Raw genomic sequence first — 20,938 nt, forward strand, 5'->3', positions numbered from 1 at the left:
GCCCTTCCTGTTGCTAACCCTCACCTGTTTCCAAGCAAGGTAATATTTCTTCATGTCCTGTCATACAAGGGTTAGCTGAAAAGTTCATAGGCTAACCAAGACTGTCTCATGGGATGAGAGTGTCTTGGTCAGCCTATGAACTTTTCAGGCTGCATCAACAACAACAGATATGACATCATTATCACTGTGGTACTGGTTTCAAGCCAAGTATTTTCATATTGGGGGAACAGATGATAGTTAGATGGAACCAATTCAGGAGAATAGGGAGGCTGATCAACCAGTTCACTTCCACAGTCATGCACAGCAGCCACTGAAACCAGACTCACTGGCTAATCACAACCCCAGCACCTATTTTGGCACTGTTTTTCTGTGCTGGATAATTGTTTTGATGAAACAAAGATCCCTTTTATCAGTTTTCCTGGGTGTTTAGTCTTGGTAGCCTTTCATAACTGTCTCAGTAAGTTGGCATACTTCTTTCTATTGATGGTGAGGCCCTTTTGAAGATAGTCAATTAACACAATGCCATTTGCATCCCAAAAAATTATGGCCATCACCTTCTCTGCCGATGAAACGACCTTGGCCTTCTTTGAAGCAGGTGAGGAGGGGTGCGTCCAGTGCATGAACTGTCTCTTTGTCTCTGATTTAAAGTGGTGAAGCCAACACCCATTCTGGCTAAGGAAACATTCAAGGAAACCAGCTGCATCTTCCTCAAACAATGTCAGATTTTCTTGTGATGTGATCAGCTGTCAAAGGACGCGACCCCCACCGAGTAGAAACTTTCATCCTGCCAAATTTTTGTGCAGAATATTTTCAACTCTGTCACAGGATATGAAAATAGCATTGGTTGTTTGTTTTTTAATCAATTGCCTGTCATTCATTAGCATGTGGTGAACACGACAATATTTTCCTTTGTGGTAGCAGTTGCAGGACATTCAGATCTTGGGTCGTCTTCAAGTCTCCCTTCCACTCCTAAATTCAGTTGCTCACTTTTACGCTTTTGATAAAACTGGAGCATCATTTCCTAATGTAGCAACCATGCAGCATAAATACCTTTGGGGTCTAAAGTCTTTTTCTGCCGGTACTTCATAACACGACAATGCCAAATTTTGTCAATTTTCAAGAGAAGTCACTACTGGTTACTTCTGAAGTGTTCTTTGAACAGCTAGATGTCAGTACCTGGAAAGAAACTATGCCTTTATTAATAAGAAGAGTGGAAATTAATGCATGCAAGATTTCACAGCTCAAGCATCACTCCTTCATAGTCAGCCTATGAACTTTTCAGCCCACCCTTATACACACTAAACAAACACATAACACATATAACAATCATGTGTACACCCAACAGACATACACACACACACACACACACACACACACTTATACACACAAACATGTTTATATGACATTGGTAGACTAATTCTGTGGACACAGTTACTGTCTCCCAGAAATCACCCCGTGGTGGACATGCATAGTGTGTGTGTGTATATATGAAAGGGTGCTAAAAAGTTCCTGGCTTTAAGGATATTGCAAAAGGCCTGACTGGAGGCCCAACCTCCCAAGTTCTTTTACAGGGCTTAGAAAAACCGAAGGACCACTGCAATATGTGTGTGAATCTGAGAGGGAAATATGTTGAATAAAATCATAGTTAACTGGTCCTCCTCTATTTTGCTTTACCCAAAACCAGGAACTTTTCAGCACTCCCTCATATATATAATGTATGTAATTACCCCTTAGTATCAGTGCTGTTTCTGTTGCTAGTATATACTTTTTAACGAGCTCACTGGCTAACCTCAATACCAGCACCTGTCCTAGCACTGTTATTCTATATATCACTGACTGGGAGATGAGTCACTGCTACCTCAACTGGCTGAGTGTCCATCATTGACAAGACCGAGGAAGGTCAAAATCATGTGATCTGGTGGTCTTAGCGCTGGAGATTGCAGGGGTTTATCTCCCCATTAGCGATATTAACAAGAGTGCTTTCTGCACCAGAAGCCTATATGAGACTTTCTCTCATGGTATCTTCCACAGTATAGTTTGTTCTAACAGAACATCCATGATTAAGTGGGGATAAATATTACCTTTTGGTATTAATACTGCCTCTGTTGCTAATATATATAAAGTATTTATTGTTTGTATGTAATGTATGTATTTTTTGTATGTGTATGTGCATACAAGTGTATGTATATGTGTATGAACAAATGAGTTATGTGAGTAACGTATGCATTTATATGTGTGTGCTTGTGTGTGTATGGTATCAGTTCTCTCAGCCATTCACTGTATGTGATGCATTAATATATTAATATGTTTACAGTTCATATCTCTGCTATAATTTCTTACAGAAAGTAATATCCCTCATGAAGTTGTTGCCGCTATTGACATCAACCCTGTGGCCAATAAGATTTACTCCTACAATTTCCCACACACAAATCTTCTAGAGACTGGCATTGAAGTAAGTAATATCCCTTTTTTTAAATATTTTAACTGTTATCTTTTATTTGTTTCAGTCATTGGATTGCAGCCATGCTGGGGCACTACCTTATGTCAATACATTGACATGAGTACTTATTTTTTTAAAGCCTGGTACTTATTCTGTTGGTCTCTTTTGCCAAACTGCTAAGTTACAAAGATGTAAACACACCAGCACTGGTTGTCAAGCAATGGTGGGGAGGGCAAACACAGATTCAAAGACATACACACATGGATATATTTATACATGTATACAACAGGTTTCTTTCAATTTCCATGTACCAGATCCATTCACAAGGCTTTGGCCAGCCCAAGACTATAGTAGAAAACACTTGCCTACCCAAGGTGTCACACAGTGGAACTGAACCCCAAACCATGTGGTTGAGAAGCAAGCTTCTCACCATGCAGCCACACCTGCACCTATGTATATTTTCAAACTACTGTCTCACAAACATACCGTTCCTATTTTCTGCCTAACCTTCTTTGAGGTCCTTAACCATTTTGATACCAGTGGAGGTGTGTGGCTTAGTGGTTAGAGTGTTGGACTCATGATCGTAAGATTGTGGTTTCAATTCCTGGACTGGGCGACATGTTGAGTGCTTGAGCAAAACATTTCATTTCACGTTGCTCCAGTCCACTCAGCTGACAAAAATGAATAAGTCCTATGAGTATCTGCTGTCCTGTCCCGGTGGGGAATATATATGACATGAAGCTGGAAAACCAGCCCTTGTGAGTCGATACAACTCGAGAAGGTAACTTTACCATTACCTTTTATTTTGATACCAGCCTGTCTAAGACTGACCTTGGTTTCATGATACAAACTTCCTGTATTAAAGACCATCTCTCAGAATTCTGTTAATTTACATGCCAAACACCAGCTTAGCCCTTTCCATACCAACCAGCTTGAGACAACCCCTGGTTCTGTGATACTAATCAAAATCCATTTTTAACCCTTTAGCATTTAAACCAGCCTTATCCGGCCCAAATATTCTACCAGTGTTATCTCTTCAAACCAGCCAGATCCTGCTTCTCATACAGAGCCTACAATGTAATTCTAAAAATAAACAATTACATCATCAAAATCTTGAAGCTATGAAATAATTCATGATTAATTCAAAATAACATGAATAAAGAAGCATTACATATGCTAGAATAATCTGAATGCTAAAAGAGTTATAGTGATTTTCTTAAAGTCTTCTATCAAAATTTCATGCTAATTTTTCTACCAAACACCAACCGGCTCGTTAACTATAATATTACTTTACTGAATTCTTCAATGTTCTCAAAATTGAGATGAAAGTAGTGGTAGTGAAAAGATTAATAACGACAAAATTATTTTACCAACTTCTTTGTTATCTTCAAAATTAATCGAAAAAGAAACTGTCATGTATTTCATTGGAAATATTGAGACGAAAGGGTTAATTAATAATGGCAAGTATTTTTGGTTTTTTTTACTAAGTTCTTCGTTATTGTCATAATTGAAATAAAGGTAGCGTATTTCAACAGATATATTTTGATGAAAGGGTTATTAGTGACAGTTGTTTTATTAAATTCTTCATTATTTTCAAAATTAATTGCAATGAAGGTAATGTATTTCATTAGAAATATAGTAACATAAGAGTTAATTACAAATCTTATGGATATGGTACATTTCTGCTGATAGTATAATTAATAAGAACCAACAACTTTTCAGTTAGTAGATCAATTCTCTGTTGGTTTAGTTCAAGATGACTTTGTCACATACAAATCAGTACCGGAAATGGGACATCATCTGTAGAATCTTAGATTGCAGGTTCAATACTCTAGTGTTACAACTAACTACAGATCCTTAAAAAAATTATAATCATCATCTTCAATACCACAACCAACATCATGATCATCATTATCATCATCACCATCATCATCAAGACCACCACCACCATCATCATCATCAACATTAACACCACTGCTACCATCATCATCATCACCACCATAATCATTATCATCATCGTTATTATCATTATCATCACTATGTCCACCACCACTATCATCATCATCATCATTGTAACATTCCTTTCTCCATATTGGCTCAGATTATTAAACAAGCCTGCAGATATGGCTGAATGGTTAAGAACTTTGCTTTGCAACCATGAAGTACTGGGTTCAATCACAGTGCATGGTACCTTCATTGAAATGTCTTCTGTCACAGTTTCAAATCAACCCATGCCTCATGAATAAATTTGAGTTGTTCTCAATGTCATTTACACCTACATCAACTTGACTGAGCAGACCTATGACCAGATGCATTCCAACCTTGATCATCCCAACTTTTTGCCAGGATATGAATAAAAGACACTTTGCTAAATGTTTCCTTTCTTTATTTAAGGTGGTGTGAGTGTGATTTGAGGGAGATGTGGCTACTGTTTCTAGCAACTCAGGTGACCACATGCAGTTGACATAACTGTCTAGAACAGAGGTTCTCACCCATTTTTTATCTATGGACCCTTTGATTACCATTTTATTCTGGTGGACCCTCATAGCCACTCAGTGTTTAAAAACTAGTTTTAAAGAAATTTCTTTCAAAATTCTTATTTTGTTTTTCACACTTTAACTTGTGAAGGTTGGAGTTCGTAAAATGTTAGAGAAAAAGACCTAGCTATTTCTTGCAATGCATATATCTAAAGCAACATTTTTTCAGGGGCTCTTAGAATATTATTGTCGATTCCCAGTTTACTATTCTGTTGTGCCATCAAAGGCCACATAGACCCCCAGTTGAGAACCACTGATCTAGATCCTGTTTGATGGGTGGTACCTGTAATTCAAAAGACCTGTCTAATCACATCCACTGTGACACCAACACTGACTGAGAATTATGTTAAGAGTACTTCTGTCTATGGAATACTCTGCCACTTCATTATTGTTTTTTATGTCAACTTTTTCATGCTTGCATAGCTCAAATGGAATTGGTTGAGGCAGATTTTCTGTGGCCGGATAACCTTGTTACCAACCCTTACTTTGTTTCCAAGGAAGATCGGAAACAAGGGATTCTGTTTGTATAATAGTGATGCTCATCTAAAACTATTGTCTGATGTCAAATAAGGGGACATGCATGCATGCAGCGCATACACACTCTCTCTCGCTTTGTCTTGCAAGTTACTTGACAACCACACTTTGAGCCAATGTCTTGAAAAAGAACACAGTACACTCTGGTATTAAGAAAGGCATCTAGATGTAGAAACCATACCAAGGCAGACATTGGAGCTCAGCGCAGTCCAGTAAGGAAGACAAATATTAGATAATAATGATGATGATGGTAATGGGCTTCCTTCAGTCTCCGTCAACCAAAGCTCCTCATAACTTTTGTGCCAATACTACATAAAAATGCTCATGACAGCACCCAGCACACTATGTAAAGTGGTTGGTGTTAGGAAGGGCATCTAGCCATAGAAACAATACCAAATCAGACTGGAACTTGGTGCAGCTCCCCAGCTTTGGTCAAACCGTCCAACACATGCCAGCATGGAAAATGAACATTGAAAGAAGTGGAGGAGCAGGAGGAGGAGGCTCTCCACAGGTCCTTCACAGTCAATGTTTATGCAGCCATCAAATTTTTTGGATATAGGCTTCACTCCCCACATTTTAAACTATCACAAAAGTCTTTTCTTCCCAATTACACTAACAGCATCCTTAACACTTTGGCATTTAAACTGACCAGATCTGGCTTCTCATACCAACCCCACAATATCATTCTAAAAATAAGCATTTATCATCATCATCATCATTCAGCATGTGTCTTCCATGCCGGCATGGGTTAGACAGTTTAACTGGAACTAGTAAGCCAGAGAACAGCACCAGGCTCCAGTCTGTTTTGGTTTGGTTGCTACAGTTGGATGCCTTTCTTTACACCAACCACTCCATAGAGTGTATCAGGTACCGTTTGCATGTCACCAGCACAGATGCCTTGTATATGCCACCATTGCTGGACACAACTACAATTACATCATCAAAATCTTGAAGCTACAAAATAACTCATGATTAATTCAAATTACATTTGACAGACAAAATCTGAATGCAGAAGGGTTAAAATGTTTCTCTTTTCTTGTATTGTAGTCACCTACTGCAATAGCCAGAAATTTTGGCTGTAAACAAATTATAGGACAAAGAATTATGACATCTTTAAAATTTTCTATTTCTTTATTTGCAGGGTTTGACTGCTGATTGGTTAGATCATTTAGACTTTAACGTGGTTCTTATGAGTCCGCCGTGCCAACCATTTACAAGGGTTGGCAAAAGACTTGACACTAAGGACAGCCGAACTAGATCTTTTTTACATTTTCTTGATTGCCTTCAAAAGTAAGTTATGCTTTTCTTTTTACTGGGTTTTATAACTGCATTTTTCTTCTTATATATGTGTGTGTATGTATGTATGTATGTATGCATGTATGTATGTGTGTGTATGTGTATTTATTGTGTGTGTGTGTGTATTTTGCTCAGACATTGTGAGACTAATAATCTGGTGTAGCACTCAATATATGTATGTTTCAGAACAAAGTGTTAGCTGAGTATAGAGCAGTAATAATATACTTTGGGTACCCAAAAGTAACCAAAAACATTCTTTGTGGGGCAAGCCAGTTGTAGTTCAGACTTCCACTGCTAGAAGGTGGTGAGCTGGCAGAAACGTTAGCACGCCAGGCAAAATGCTTAGCAGTATTTCGTCTGCCGTTACGTTCTGAGTTCAAATTCCGCCGAGGTCGACTTTGCCTTTCATCCTTTCGGGGTCAATTAAATAAGTACCAGTTATGCACTGGGGTCGATATAATCAACTTAATCCATTTGTCTGTCCTTGTTTGTCCCCTCTGCATATAGCCCCTTGTGAGCAGTAAACAAATAACTTCCACTGCTAGAAGCCACTTGATGTGACCATCAGGCATCAGTCTGCTGACCAGTGGCATCGAGTGAGGTCATACTGCCATGTGGTGCTGAATTGTTTCATCGATACGAAAGGGATTGTCCACACAGAATTTGTTCCCCCTGGTCAAACTGTTAACCAGACATTTTACTTGGAAGTTCTGAAGCATTTGCGAGACACGGTGAGATGAAAACGCCCCAACTTGTGGCAAGGTAGAGAGTGGTGGTTCCATCACGACAAAGCACCTGCAACACTGCCTTGAGTGTGAGACAGTTTTTGACCAAAAAATGTCATGATCCCATTTACCCACCCTCTCTATTCACCCCATCTTGCTCCTTGCAACTTTTTTTTGTTCTCCCGAATGAAAAATAGTCCTTAAAGGAAAACGTTTTGCAGATATGGAAGACGTGAAGAAAAAAAATGACAGAAGCATTAAAAGGTATCACTTTGCAAGAGTTCCAGCACTGCTTTGAACAGTCGAAAATGCATCTGGACTGATGCATTGCTTCAAACGGAGAATACTTTGAAGGTGACAAAAGTGTAAACATGTAAAACTAAGTGAATGAAATAATATGGCAAAATTCTGGTTTCTTTTGGGTACCCCCTTGTATGCATATGTGTGTGTGTGTGTGTTGTTGTTGCTAACATAGCTGTCTGGTTTCACAACTTTTGGGGGTTCCACCCCTTCTCTGCAGAAGCCATGAAATGTCAACCTTGATGATTTATTAATACTGTAGTTTAGTGGTTAGGGTGTTGTACTTACAAGATTGTGGTTTCGGTGGGGAGTGCATCTGTGTTCTAGCACAAAATACTTCATTTCACATTGCTCCAGTCCACTCAGTTATATGAGTAATGCTGCACTGGACTAACTTCCTTTTCAGAGTGGAGAGTGTTATGACTGATGTCGGTCACTCATTCGCCATCGAAACCAAGCAACCAGTTCTATGAGTCCTAGATCTCGAGACTACTTACTTATTTCTCCTGAAAATCATTTAAATCAGCTGCACTGGGACCAGTTAAAAAGGGGGCACTGTTGCTTCTACAGAATCTCCCCCCATTTCTTTGACATCATTATGAAAAAACATTGTACTCTTTCAATCATTGGACCAATGGATAAAACATCTGCTCTCTGCTTTTTGGCAAAAGAGTAGAATATTTTGAGATGATGTCTAATTTTCTCTTGATGGCCTAGTCTACCTTGGTAGGCTTTTGATTCTTAATAATAGACATCATACTGTTCTGGATATGATAGTTTTTTGATTGAAGTGTTCTGTTTTCTGCCAAACTTGTTGCTGTTGGCAATGTCTTTATCAGCTTGATTTGTCGATTTTTTTCTAAAATTTTTGTTTACTTTTCATTTTCTAAACGAGTCTCTCTCTCTCTCTCTTTCACCCTCTCTCCTGCATCTATTTTTGTTGTAAAATGGGTTGTGGTTTGAGCATATGTTGCTGGCAAATGTATCTTCAGATATCTGCCAAGATGCTTCCGAAAGTGGGGAAGTGAGTGTGAAAGACCAGTTGACAAGTGATACGTCATGCTTATTTATACTCCAGTTTGCTTTCTGTACATCCACAGTGTCACATGAGTGAGCTGGATGGAGTGTTAGGCTTAAATCTTGAGTGTTGAAAGCTAAAATTGCAAAGAAACCATAGCATGGTATGAGAAGAGAATTTCTAAAACTGGTATCTTATGGTTGCTTAATACTGGGTCTGCATCACTTTTGTTGTGTCCCATTCACTCAACATCATCTCTTATCTTTATTTGTTTTAGCCATTGGGTTCTGGCCATGCTGGGGTACAGCCTTGAAAATTTTTTTAGCTAAATGAATCAACCCCAGTACTTATCCTTTTATGTCTGATATTTAATCTACTGGTCTTTTTTGCTGAACTTCTAAGTTATGGGGACATAAACGAACTAACACCAGTTGTCAAGCTGTGGTGAGGAATAAACATATACACATACATATATACTCTTTGCTCTTTTACTTGTTTCGGTCATTTGACTGCGGCCATTCTGGAGCACCGCCTTTAGTCAAGCAAATCGACCCCAGGACTTATTCTTTGTAAGCCTAGTACTTATTCTATTGGGGTCTTTTGCCGAACCGCTAAGTTACGGGAACGTAAACACACCACCATCGGTTGTCAAGCAATGTTGGAGGGACAAACACAGACACACAAACATATACACACATACATACATACATACATACACACACACACACACACACATATATATATATATATACATATACATATATGTGACGGGCTTCTTTTTCAGTTTCCGTCTACCAAATCCACTCACAAGGTTTTGGTTGGCTCAAGGCTATAGTAGAAGACATTTGCCCAAGATGCCACGCAGTGGGACTGAACCCAGAACCAAGTGGTTGGTAAGCAAGCTACTTACCACACAGCCATTCCTTTTATGGTTTATTTTTTACTTGTCTCTCTGATTGGACTGTGGCCATGCTGGGATACTGCCTTGAAGGGCTTAGTTGAACAAATTGATCCAGTACTTATCTTTTAAGACTGGTACTTATTCTATCAGTCTCTTTTTGCCGAACCACTAAGTTACAAGAATGTAAGCAAACCAACACTGGTTGTCAAGAGTCGGTGGGGGATAAACACATACACACATAGATATATTATATATACACATACACAATAGGCTTCTTTCAGTTTTCTGTCTACCAAATTCACTCAAAAGGCTTTGGCTTCCCAGGGTTATAGTATAAGACACTTGCCCAAGATATGACACGGTGGGACTGAACCTGAAACCATGTTGTTGGGAAGCAAACTTCTTTCCACACAGCCATGCCTATAGCTGAGATAGGGAAGAAAAAAAGTCACCCATGAAGTTAAACAATATTTTTACTTCTGAAGGCAGCAAGCTAGCAGAAATGTTAGCACGCCAGGCAAAATGCTTAGCGGTATTTCGTCTGTCTTTACATTCTGAGTTCAAATTCTGCCATAGTCGACTTTGTCTTTTATCCTTTCAGGGTCGATAAATTAAGTACCAGTTGCATACTGAGGTTGATCTAATCAACTGGCCCCCTCCCCCCAAAATTTCAGGCCTTGTGCCAAGAATAGAAAAGAATATTTTTACTTCTGTTTGATTTGGGATTGATATGCAAATGTCTAGTGTCAATCAATTTATGAACCAATCAATACAGGTTAAGTTGAAATCACTCATCATTAATATGTTTCCAAAGCTGCATTGCTGGATAAAGCATTTACTTTTGTTGAGGCATTCATTGAAGCAGATAAGAGACACTTGAAAAGGCATTCATAGAGCCCAATTATAGTCATTTCATTAGTCTTGTTGTTTATAGGCGATAATTTGCAGAGGCCATTAAGAAATAAGCCCTTTGCATCTACAATAAAAGATTCATAGACTAACAGCACACACATACACACACACACACTCACATATATGAATATATATATGTTATTATTATTATTGTTTTTTAATTGGCAGAAAGTTTTGTGCTTTTGACATTTGGGTCACTTTTGTAACTTTCTGCTTGTTTAAAGATAAGAAAAAGAAATATTTATATGAAGTGAAATATTAAGTTCTTTTGTTTTCCTAAACCAAGGGTCACCAAACTTTTCATGGTGGGCCAAATAACTGAGTGATTGACAAGCATGGTCCATATACCCATTTTGTTCAATACAACACAGTGAATACACAAAAAATAAAGACAACCAAAAAGTTATCAAAGAAGGCAACATTAACAATAAAATAGTCAAATCACATGCAGTGTGCACATATCCAGATCTTACAAACTGAGCAGCAAAAGAGGTTAGTGAGACTTGTGGAACTGGTGTCTAGCTTTTCAGATATAATCAGTATTTGCTTTGGAATTGCTGCATACAACCGAGAGAATTACTTTCAAATGTTCATCAGTCAACCTCGTTTGATGTGTTGACTTCACATACTTCATTTTTGAAAATGTTTACTCACAGACATAAGTTGTTCCAAGAACTGATGCCATACCAGAGGCAAATGAACTCCCATTACAGGTATTTACACAAAAGGTACAGTGCAGTGGCAGGCTGGATGAAATAACCTTGCAGGACAGATCCGGCCCACTGGCCATAATTTGGTGACCCCTGTACTAAACACACACACACACACACACACACACGTCACATGGACTTCCAAACTGCTTAGCACTATTTTTTTGCTTCTCTCCACTGGATACATTACTCAACCTTTATTTTGAACAATAGACTTACCTAGGAATGTACATTAGGAAGAACCCTTTCATGTGGGTCTGAATACCCCCCCCCCCCTATCTTCCAAAACACAATAATCAATAACAAAGCCATGAACTTTCTGCTGTGCTACGCATTTTTCTACAACAAATGTTCCTGCCTATAATTTCCTGCTTATATTTCTTATATTTCTCCGATGGCGGAATACCCAGTATATGGAACCTTGGATCAATAGGATAATCCAGTACCTGGGATATCCCAGAAGCAGCTGTAAGAGACTATATCTATTAATTCTACCTACATTGCTTTAGCATTAACTCTCTTAAATTAAACTAAACAAATTTAAATGCCATAGTCCTGCCTTGATTAATTGTTTTGCTCTTATTCAACTTACTTCTAGGGACTCAAAGGTAAGATACTGATTGCCAGTTCTCTCCCACCTGGACATTTGTGCTACTACAGCTTCTGCTCCAGCCCCTGTTTGAACTGGGATTCTAATGGCTTGTCAATTTGGACCACTCAGACTGCATACCTATTAGCTTGGGTTAACTTGACCTAAACTCCTCAACTTCTGTATGTGTGTGTATATATATATGTGTGTGTGTATGTTTAGCGATTGTAGTATGGAAGACACAAGTTAGCAATTCAGAAACATACAGAAACAATTAACTTCAGTTAAACACCCATTTGTAATTTAGTGTCAGACTTTTCATTGTTCAAAACTGCAACCTTGTTCACTAGTAAAACATTTTGCTGTATCTTTTGTCAGTGAACTGGTCACAGTTTTGAACGAAGAAAATTTTGACACAGTGTTACAAATAGATGTTTAAGTGAAGTTGACAGTTTTTGTGTGTTTCATCTGTTTTTGTGTGTTACATCTTCCAGCTGCAACTGCTTTAGTTTCAGTAAGTGATTGCCGATCAAAACACTTGCTATGCAAATACATCTTTGTTATATATATACATCATGTGAAAGACCTGACTGTCAGATATTGTTACACATCACCAGTCACAATGCTTTGTTCTGGTCTTTGCATGATGCCACCGCGTTGGCTAAGTGAGGGGATCAACATTCCTCCCTGATCAAAAGGCGGACTGCAGCAATGTGAAATGAAGTGTTTTGCTCGAGAGCACATTGTATTGCCTAGTCTGGAAATTAAACCCATGATCAAGTAATCATGAATGCAATAACCTAACCACTGGGCCACACCCCTTCACATGCGCGTGCACACACACACACACACACACACACACACACACATACATACATGGTTCAATTTTACAGAAGACAAAGGATAAAGACAAATGTAGGAACAACAAACAAGCATATTAGTTTGACACTTAGGAAGAATGGAAAAATCTTTGATGCTTCGAGCATATGCCCTTTGACAGAAAGGATTGAGAGGGAAAAAAATGGAGAGAGAGCGATAAAAAATGCGGAGAGAGAAAAAACGATGGTTCAATATGATGAAATATATAAACCTTTTATCTTTTTCCCTGTTTCTGTCATTAGACTGCGACCATGCTGGGGCACCGCATTGAAGAATTTTTAGTCAAACAAATCAACCCCAGTACTTATGATTTTCTTTTTCTTTTAGCCTGGTACTTATTCTATCAGTCTCTTTGCTGAACTGCTAAGTTACAGGGACATAAACACACCAACACCTGTTGCCAAGTGGCATGGGAGAGGGTGGACAAACACAAACAGAAAGACACACATACATAGATATTTACATATATATGTGTGTGTGCGTTTGTGTATACACACGACAGGCTTCTTTCAGTGTCTGTCTACCAAATCAACCCACAAGGCTTTGGTCAGCCTGGAATATGGTGAAAGACACTTGCCCAAGATGTCATGCGGGAGGACTGAACCCAAAAACCATGTGGTTGGGAAGCAAACTTCTTACTACACAGCCACACCTGCACCTATATACATAATAAGATTAAGCACGTGTATGAGAAAGAAAGTAGACTGCAATATCATTGAAATAGGGGAATAAATTTAATGTACTATACAAACATGAAACACTCAAAACATACAGTACCCAGAATATGAAGTTATCTGATTTCTGATCTCTGCCTGTTTGGGAAATAAGCAATGGGTTTACTTCACTCCAGTAACTACTGTACAGCAAGTGCTGTTCTCCAAGGGACACAACACATACAGCCTTTTGTCATGGTGTGTTAGTTTGATCCCTTTGTGAAAACTCTGCCTTATCATTAAGTTCCACCTTAATGGAACGTCAAAGTTTTTCAGTGTCATTGGAAGATTGTATACTGTATAACCCAGTCTGCATGAATGCTCGAGTCTGTCTTCTCCATGAACTTCAAGCTCCATGTTGACTTTGAAGATTTTGAACAAGATTTTTTTAGCACGAATGGTGAAGCTTATACCATCTAGAGCAGGAGTTCTCCACTACTTTTTCTATCTATGAACCCCTTTGATTACTATTTTATTCTGGTGGACCTCCACAGCCATACAAAGTTTAAATGCTAGTTTTATAGACACTTCTTTCAAAATTTCGATTTTGTTTTACACATGTTCGCTTGTGTAAGTTAAACCATGTAAAATGTTAGAGAATGAAGCCTAGCTGTTTCTTGCAATCCATACCAATAGATACATCTAAAGCATGATTTTTTTTTTTCAGGGACCTTTAAAATGCTCTTATGGATCCCCAATTTATTTTTTTTGTTATGTGAACCCCCAAAAGTCTTACATAGACCCATATGGACCCTGGTTGAGAATTACTGGTCTAGAGAGAAGCAGGCAGACAGACACCTACATATATGCTGAAGATAATGTAACAAATATGCTTCTGTCACTCATGGGATTAAACTAATGAATAAGCTACTGAGGGTTAATGTGATTTATGAATATGATTGTTGTCTTAAAAGTTGTAAACTTCATAACTCTTAGCTGCTACATTGAACACACCACAAGTAGAACAATGTTTCTGCTCAGTTACTACTACTACTACTACCAACACCATTACCACCACTGCTACTACTACTACTAACGCTATAACCACCACCACTGCTACTACCACTACTACTGCTACTAATGCCAATGACCCCACCACTACTACTAATGCCATCACCACCACTACTACAAATAACACCACCACACTACTACTAACATCATCACCACCACTACTACTAACACCACCACCACCACCACTACTACAACTGCTGCTGCTGCTGCTACTACTACTACTACTACTACTACAGCTGTTGCTATTGTTAATACTTCTGTTATTTATTCTCTTCCTTCGTCACCACATTCATGGCTATTTCTCTCTCATCTGATGCAATTTCTTGTACGATTAAAAAAATAATCTTTTTTTTTTTTCTTCTTTTTAATTCTAATAATTGCCAAAGGAATCTGTCTGATCCACTGGTGCAAACCTTAATTAGAACTCTTTCTCTCAGATGCCAACTTTCTTTGTCGTTAATATTAATCCTTCACCTATTCCAGGATGAAGTGTCCACCCTCGTTCATTCTGCTGGAAAATGTCAAAGGGTTTGAAGTGTCAGAGACAAGACACCTTTTTCTGAAGACTCTCAAGGCCTGTAATTACAAATATCAGGTGAGCTCTTGTTTCAACAACATTGATAATGATAATAATAATAATAATAATGATAATAATAATAGTAATAATAATAATAATAATAGTAATAATAATAATAATAATAATGATGATGATGATAATAATAATAATTGTAATAATAATTTATTGCTGTTGTTGTTATTATTGTTGTTTTTGTTTATTTTCTATGATAATATTTGATCAATTTTTTTATAATTTTAGTCACTGGCAATTTTCAACAAAGAATATATCTTTATGGTGTTTTTTTTTTCCTTCTTTACTTATATATATATATAAATATATAATAATATAAATAATATGTATATATATATATATATGAACACACATACACAAATATATATGCATATATGGGTACAAAACATCACAAACTGTAAACAACAAGAAATACGAAAACCAAAGAGTTGAATACATAAACAACGAAAGAAACAAATGAAAAACAGGACAAGTAACATAAAAAACGACCCTTCTTCAGTTGTTGGTTGTCCATCTACTCCTCAAGGTGTCCACAAAGTCATTTGACAGAAAAAAATGTTTATTAAAGTTACAACAGTCTGAGACTTGAATACATAACATTGATATTAAGTTTGATCATAGCATATTAACATGCAACAAAAATTTAGTTGCCACCTCTTAGGCAGTTGATGAAGGAAAAGTTCCATAACTGGCTTGTCTGTTTTCCTATGTGTTTATTCTGTTATCGGCAAAAAAAGTCCGTTTTTTTGTGCTTTATTTATGTTCCCGTTCCTTTTTTGTCCACGTTGTTTGACGTCCTGTACCCAGATATGCATCTATATATACCTGTAGATGTAGGTATGTACATATATGTATGTATACATGCATATGCTCATATATCATTTGTATTATATATATGTGTGTGTATATATATATTCGATTCCTAGACCGTGTTGTGTTGTGTTCTTAAGCAAGACACTTTCTTTCACATTGCTCTAGTTCACTTCACTCAGCTGTAGAAATGAGTTGCAGCATCACTGGTGCCAAGCTGTGTCACCCTTTGCCTTTCCCTTGGATAACATCAGTGATGTGGAGTGAGGAGGCTGGTATGTATGGACGGCTGTTGGTCTTCCATAAATCACCTTGCTCGGATTTGTGCCTCAATGGGGAATTATCTAGGTGCAATCCCATGGTTATTCATGACTAAAAGGGGTCTTTACCCTTTATATATATATGTATACATATATATATCATTATCTTATGATATTTACTTTGTATTATATTATACTTATTTATTATGCTTTTACTTATTAATTTTTCTATATGTTAGTGGATTTTCATCGATGAGTTCATAAACATTGTTTCTTTTCCCTAAAACTATATATATATATTTTATACTGTGAAACTTAATTTAATTTTAATTTTTAATAGATTGAATTTAATTGAGTTTTTACCTGTAAATTTGGATTTTTATCCCTAATATTATTATTATTATTATTATTATTATTATTATTATATATATACATCTTCATTCCTTTTTCTTGAAGATTGACTGCATCTTTTGAAAGCCACAAGCTACCAAATCAATCTGTATGGTGCTAAACTGTCAATCAAAGAGTCCATAGTTAACATCTTACCGCCCATGCCGTATTATGCCATGTCCCTACTTGGCCAAGACTCTTAACTGTTAAAATTCTTCATTTATCTAGATATAGATAAGTACCATAACCCTATAAGCAATGCTGAGCAATACACTTTTGCTAGAAGTGGTTATAACCTCACCCTTTTGTTACCACACTGCCTTTGTTTCAATTAATTTTGAAAATAATGAATTTAGTAAAAATACCTTTGATTTTATTAAGCTGTTTACTTTGAGCATAAATTAACCTGAAACAATAGCAACTTTCATCGCAAGTCAGCAATGCAGCCTCTGTGTGTGGTCACTCAAGTTGCTAGTAATAATGAACAGATCCCCCTCTGATCCAACGTTATCATCTTAAACTCTTTAGCATTCAGATTATTCTTTCAAATGTAATGTTTATTTATTCACATGGTTTTGAATTAATCATGTATTACATCATAGCTTTGAGATTTTGATGTGATTGTGTATTTTTAGAATAATTGTAGGGTAGGTGTGAGAGGCTGGATCCTGCCTTTTTGAATTTTGAATATAAAACAGGCAGGATATTTAGGCTGGATATGGCCTGTTCAGGTGCTAAAGAGTTAAGCAAGAGATTGTGATCGGAAGTGTGTATTGTAGAACCAAAGACCAATCTCATGTGGGTATGTCTCAAAAATCGTTAAGCATCTCATTAACTTGATGTCATCAGCAGCAACAGCAGCATAATGTCCACTTTTCTATGCTTGCTTGGGTTGGACAGAGGTTCCAGAAATAGACATTTTATGGCCCTTTTCTGTCACCAACCCTCATCCCTTTTCAAGCAAGGTAATATTTCCCTATAACCAGACATGTTTATCATGGAAGATTGGGAACAAACAACCCTGTTTGTATGATGTTGACTCTCATTTACAGCTGTTATGGGATGTCAACAAAACACACACATACACAACTTGACAACTGGTGTTGGTGTGTTTACATCCTCATAACTTAGAGGTTCAGCAAAAGAGGCCAATAGAATAAGATGAGGACTGGGGTTGATTCATTTGACTAAAAATTCTTACAGTCTAATCACCGAAACAAGTAAAAAGTAAAAGATAAAAAGATATATAATAATAATCATAATAATAATAATTATTATAATAGATATGAGATCACCATGTTGCGCACATATGGTTGTGATGCATGTGCCTGGTGTACCTTATCAGACAGGTAGTCATGATGGGTATATTGGGCTTCGTGTATTTTACCCCAGTGTCACTTTGATGGCATGCACTGCTCTCTTACTCAATAATAATAATATTAAGGATTCAGATAGAATTGGGTACTTGAAGAGATATGCACCAGGTAGGGTTAGATAAACCTGTGGTCACTGCCTACGGTTGCTAAGTATCAAATAGGATATCCCAGTTGTGTACGCAGAGAACAACAACCCTCTGGGTATTTAGCGCAATAAGCCTTGACAGACTTCAGCCACATCCCTGCTGTATTCTTGGGATATTTTTGTTTTTGTTTTTGAAACTATGTTTCATCTGATGATTATGGTTTTTTGCAATGAAGTAGTGTTCTCGCATAAGAAACAGCTGTAATGAGCTGACAATTATCCATTGTCTGCTATTATTCATTTGATTATATACCACACCACATCATGCCACACTGCACCACACCACACCACACCACACACCACAACACAGCATATCACACATCACTACACCAACACACCACACATCACCACACCACACCACACCACCACACTACACCATCACACTACATTGCACCACCCTGCACACACTAGCACTGACCACTTCCCAGCACCACACCACCACCCACACCACATCACACCACTCTGCACACACTAGCACTGACCACTTCCCAGCACCCATACCATCATCCACACACCCACACATCAAGGTCACCAGCCCCTATCTACATGCATATATATGCTCTCACATACACACGTACGCACACCTTCATTTTGGGATTACCACTACTTTATTATCTCCCCTTCTTCCTAGCTCTCCTGTCTGACTACCTCTGTCCGGCCATCGCCATGATTGACCGCTAGCCATTAAAGCTTTTTTTATTCTCTCTCTGTTTATTTCCTCATGTTGCTTTCTGTTGAAGAGTGTGGGCTTGAAACATAAAAGACTTTCTTACCTTCTCGAGCGTTAAACTAATACACCTGTTTGTTGTTTACACACCTGTCTTCGTCTTTTGTATTTTTGTAAATTCCAACTATAGGTAGGTGGTGGGGGGGGGGCTCCAAAAGGGTCTCAGGAAGTAGCAATCCCTGCTTTCCTGGGCTAGTTTTCTACCACATTTCTTAAAAATCTTGATAGAGGCTTTGGTCCTGGGACCACTCATGTCTAGAAACTTGGTTGGGGGTAAGAAAGGGCATGCTCCTCATAGGAAATCCAGCTCCAAAAAAGCCTCATGATAGCAAAGGAGAGAATAGGCACCAGCTAGCCCAAAGGTTGGGGTTGGCGGCACCTGCCTACCTCGGTTGCTATGAGATTGAGATAGATCCAGCCACCTGGACAAAACTTGGATTTAAAAGACTGAATGATGATGATGATGATGTAAATGATCCACTCTCCTCTCAATCTTTCTGTTCTGCAGGAGTTCATATTCACCCCACTACAGTTTGGTATCCCAAATAGTCGAGCACGATATTATCTCATAGCAAAAAAACATCCAGGAAAGTTTTATTTCGATTTAACAGATGAAGTAAGTATAATTTTCTTTTGAAAGCTTTTCACTCTTCTTTTGAACATTGGCATCAATATTCTTTGATTAAGGCTGGTGATTAACAGACTCATTATAGCATCAGCTAAAAATGCCTTGTACTATTTAGTTATAACCCTTAACGGTCTGAGTTCAATACTCACTGATGTTGACCTTGCCTTTTGTTATTTGGTATGGAGGGTGGGTGTAAGATATATGGCAGTCAAGTACTGGTATCGATATAATTGACTGTTTTCTTCTCCCTCCTCTTTGCTTGCAGCTAAATGGGTTCTGTTAGATGGTGCAGTTAAACGGGGTGGTCGATTAACCATTGAAATCACGTCAAATGACATGTGAGTATCTGGTCTTTGGGAGCTATAGCTCCCAATGAGAGATGACTCAGACCATGATGAACAGTCTAACCCATGCCAGCAGGGGAAGCAGGCATAAAATGGCTGCCTTCATTTAGTCAATAACCCATTTAACTGTGGTCTGTAAATGACATTTTTAACCCTTTAGCATTAAGATTTTTCTGTAAAATGTAATGCTTATTTATTCACATTGATTTGAATTAGTCATGCATTACCTTATAGCTTTGAGATTTCAATGACATGATTGTTTACATTCAGAATGATATTGTAGGGTGAGTGTGATAGGTCAGATCTGGTTGGTTTAAAGATAAAACAGGTAGATTATTTTGGTTAGATATGGCCAGTATAAATGCTAAAGTGTTAAGAAAATGAAGTTTTCATGAATTCTTTGTTTCATTTCAGGTGCAGGAAGAGTTACCAGCTTGCTCTAAACAATGGCTACATCACATAGAACCTTCTGAAGATTGTGGTGAAACCACTTGCCTGTCACAAGACAAAGACATCAACTGCTTACAGACTTGTAAAACTGAAAAAGAAGAAATTAGAGATTTTTTGGACTATTATAACAAATATAGTACAATCCTACACCAAGAAGAGTTTGAAAATGGTATTTCTTACCCTAACTGCAAGGCACTTAATGATTTCTTAGAAACTAATCAATCAAAAGAATATTATGACCAGTTTTTAGTGCCAGAAAAGTACTTTTCTTTGTTTGTAATTTTAGATATTGTCTGTCCTCATTTACGTAAGAGTGTCTGCTTCACAAAAAGGTAAAGTTTTACATTCTGTTATCATTATTAATATTATTATTTTTATTATTATTATTATTATTATTATTATGTTGTTTCTTTTTCTTCTTTCTTCAAATTTTCTTCCATTTCTCGCCGAGTGTTTTCCGCACACCTAGGGCAGAGAAACTCGTTGTATGCATTCCCAGTTTACACTCGCAAATTCACGGGTAAAATATGTATTTAAAAAAAAAAAAAAAATCATGAATGGATGTTGTTTTCACAGCGATAATGCTCTTCTCAGTACATAAGTCGTTCCAGTTAACACGATTTCTTGCACTTCTTGTAGGGATGGTAAGCCTGG

General features: G+C 37.6%; 1 protein-coding gene across 2 annotated transcripts in view; it reads left to right on the forward strand.

The window, feature by feature from the left end:
- LOC106871816 (tRNA (cytosine(38)-C(5))-methyltransferase) overlaps nucleotides 1-20,938 on the forward strand; it is a 66,368-nt gene that overhangs the window by 29,445 nt on the left and 15,985 nt on the right. For both annotated transcript variants that reach the window (XM_052969693.1, XM_052969692.1), the window contains exons 2-6: nucleotides 2,343-2,452; nucleotides 6,653-6,801; nucleotides 15,049-15,160; nucleotides 19,371-19,478; nucleotides 20,249-20,616. In XM_052969693.1, coding sequence (XP_052825653.1) covers nucleotides 6,701-6,801; nucleotides 15,049-15,160; nucleotides 19,371-19,478; nucleotides 20,249-20,616 — 689 coding nt within the window. In that variant the 5' untranslated portion in view covers nucleotides 2,343-2,452; nucleotides 6,653-6,700. The remainder of the gene's footprint in view (nucleotides 1-2,342; nucleotides 2,453-6,652; nucleotides 6,802-15,048; nucleotides 15,161-19,370; nucleotides 19,479-20,248; nucleotides 20,617-20,938) is intronic.

This window comes from Octopus bimaculoides, chromosome 7 (assembly GCF_001194135.2).
Source record: "Octopus bimaculoides isolate UCB-OBI-ISO-001 chromosome 7, ASM119413v2, whole genome shotgun sequence".
NCBI classification, from domain to species: Eukaryota; Metazoa; Mollusca; class Cephalopoda; order Octopoda; family Octopodidae; genus Octopus; species Octopus bimaculoides.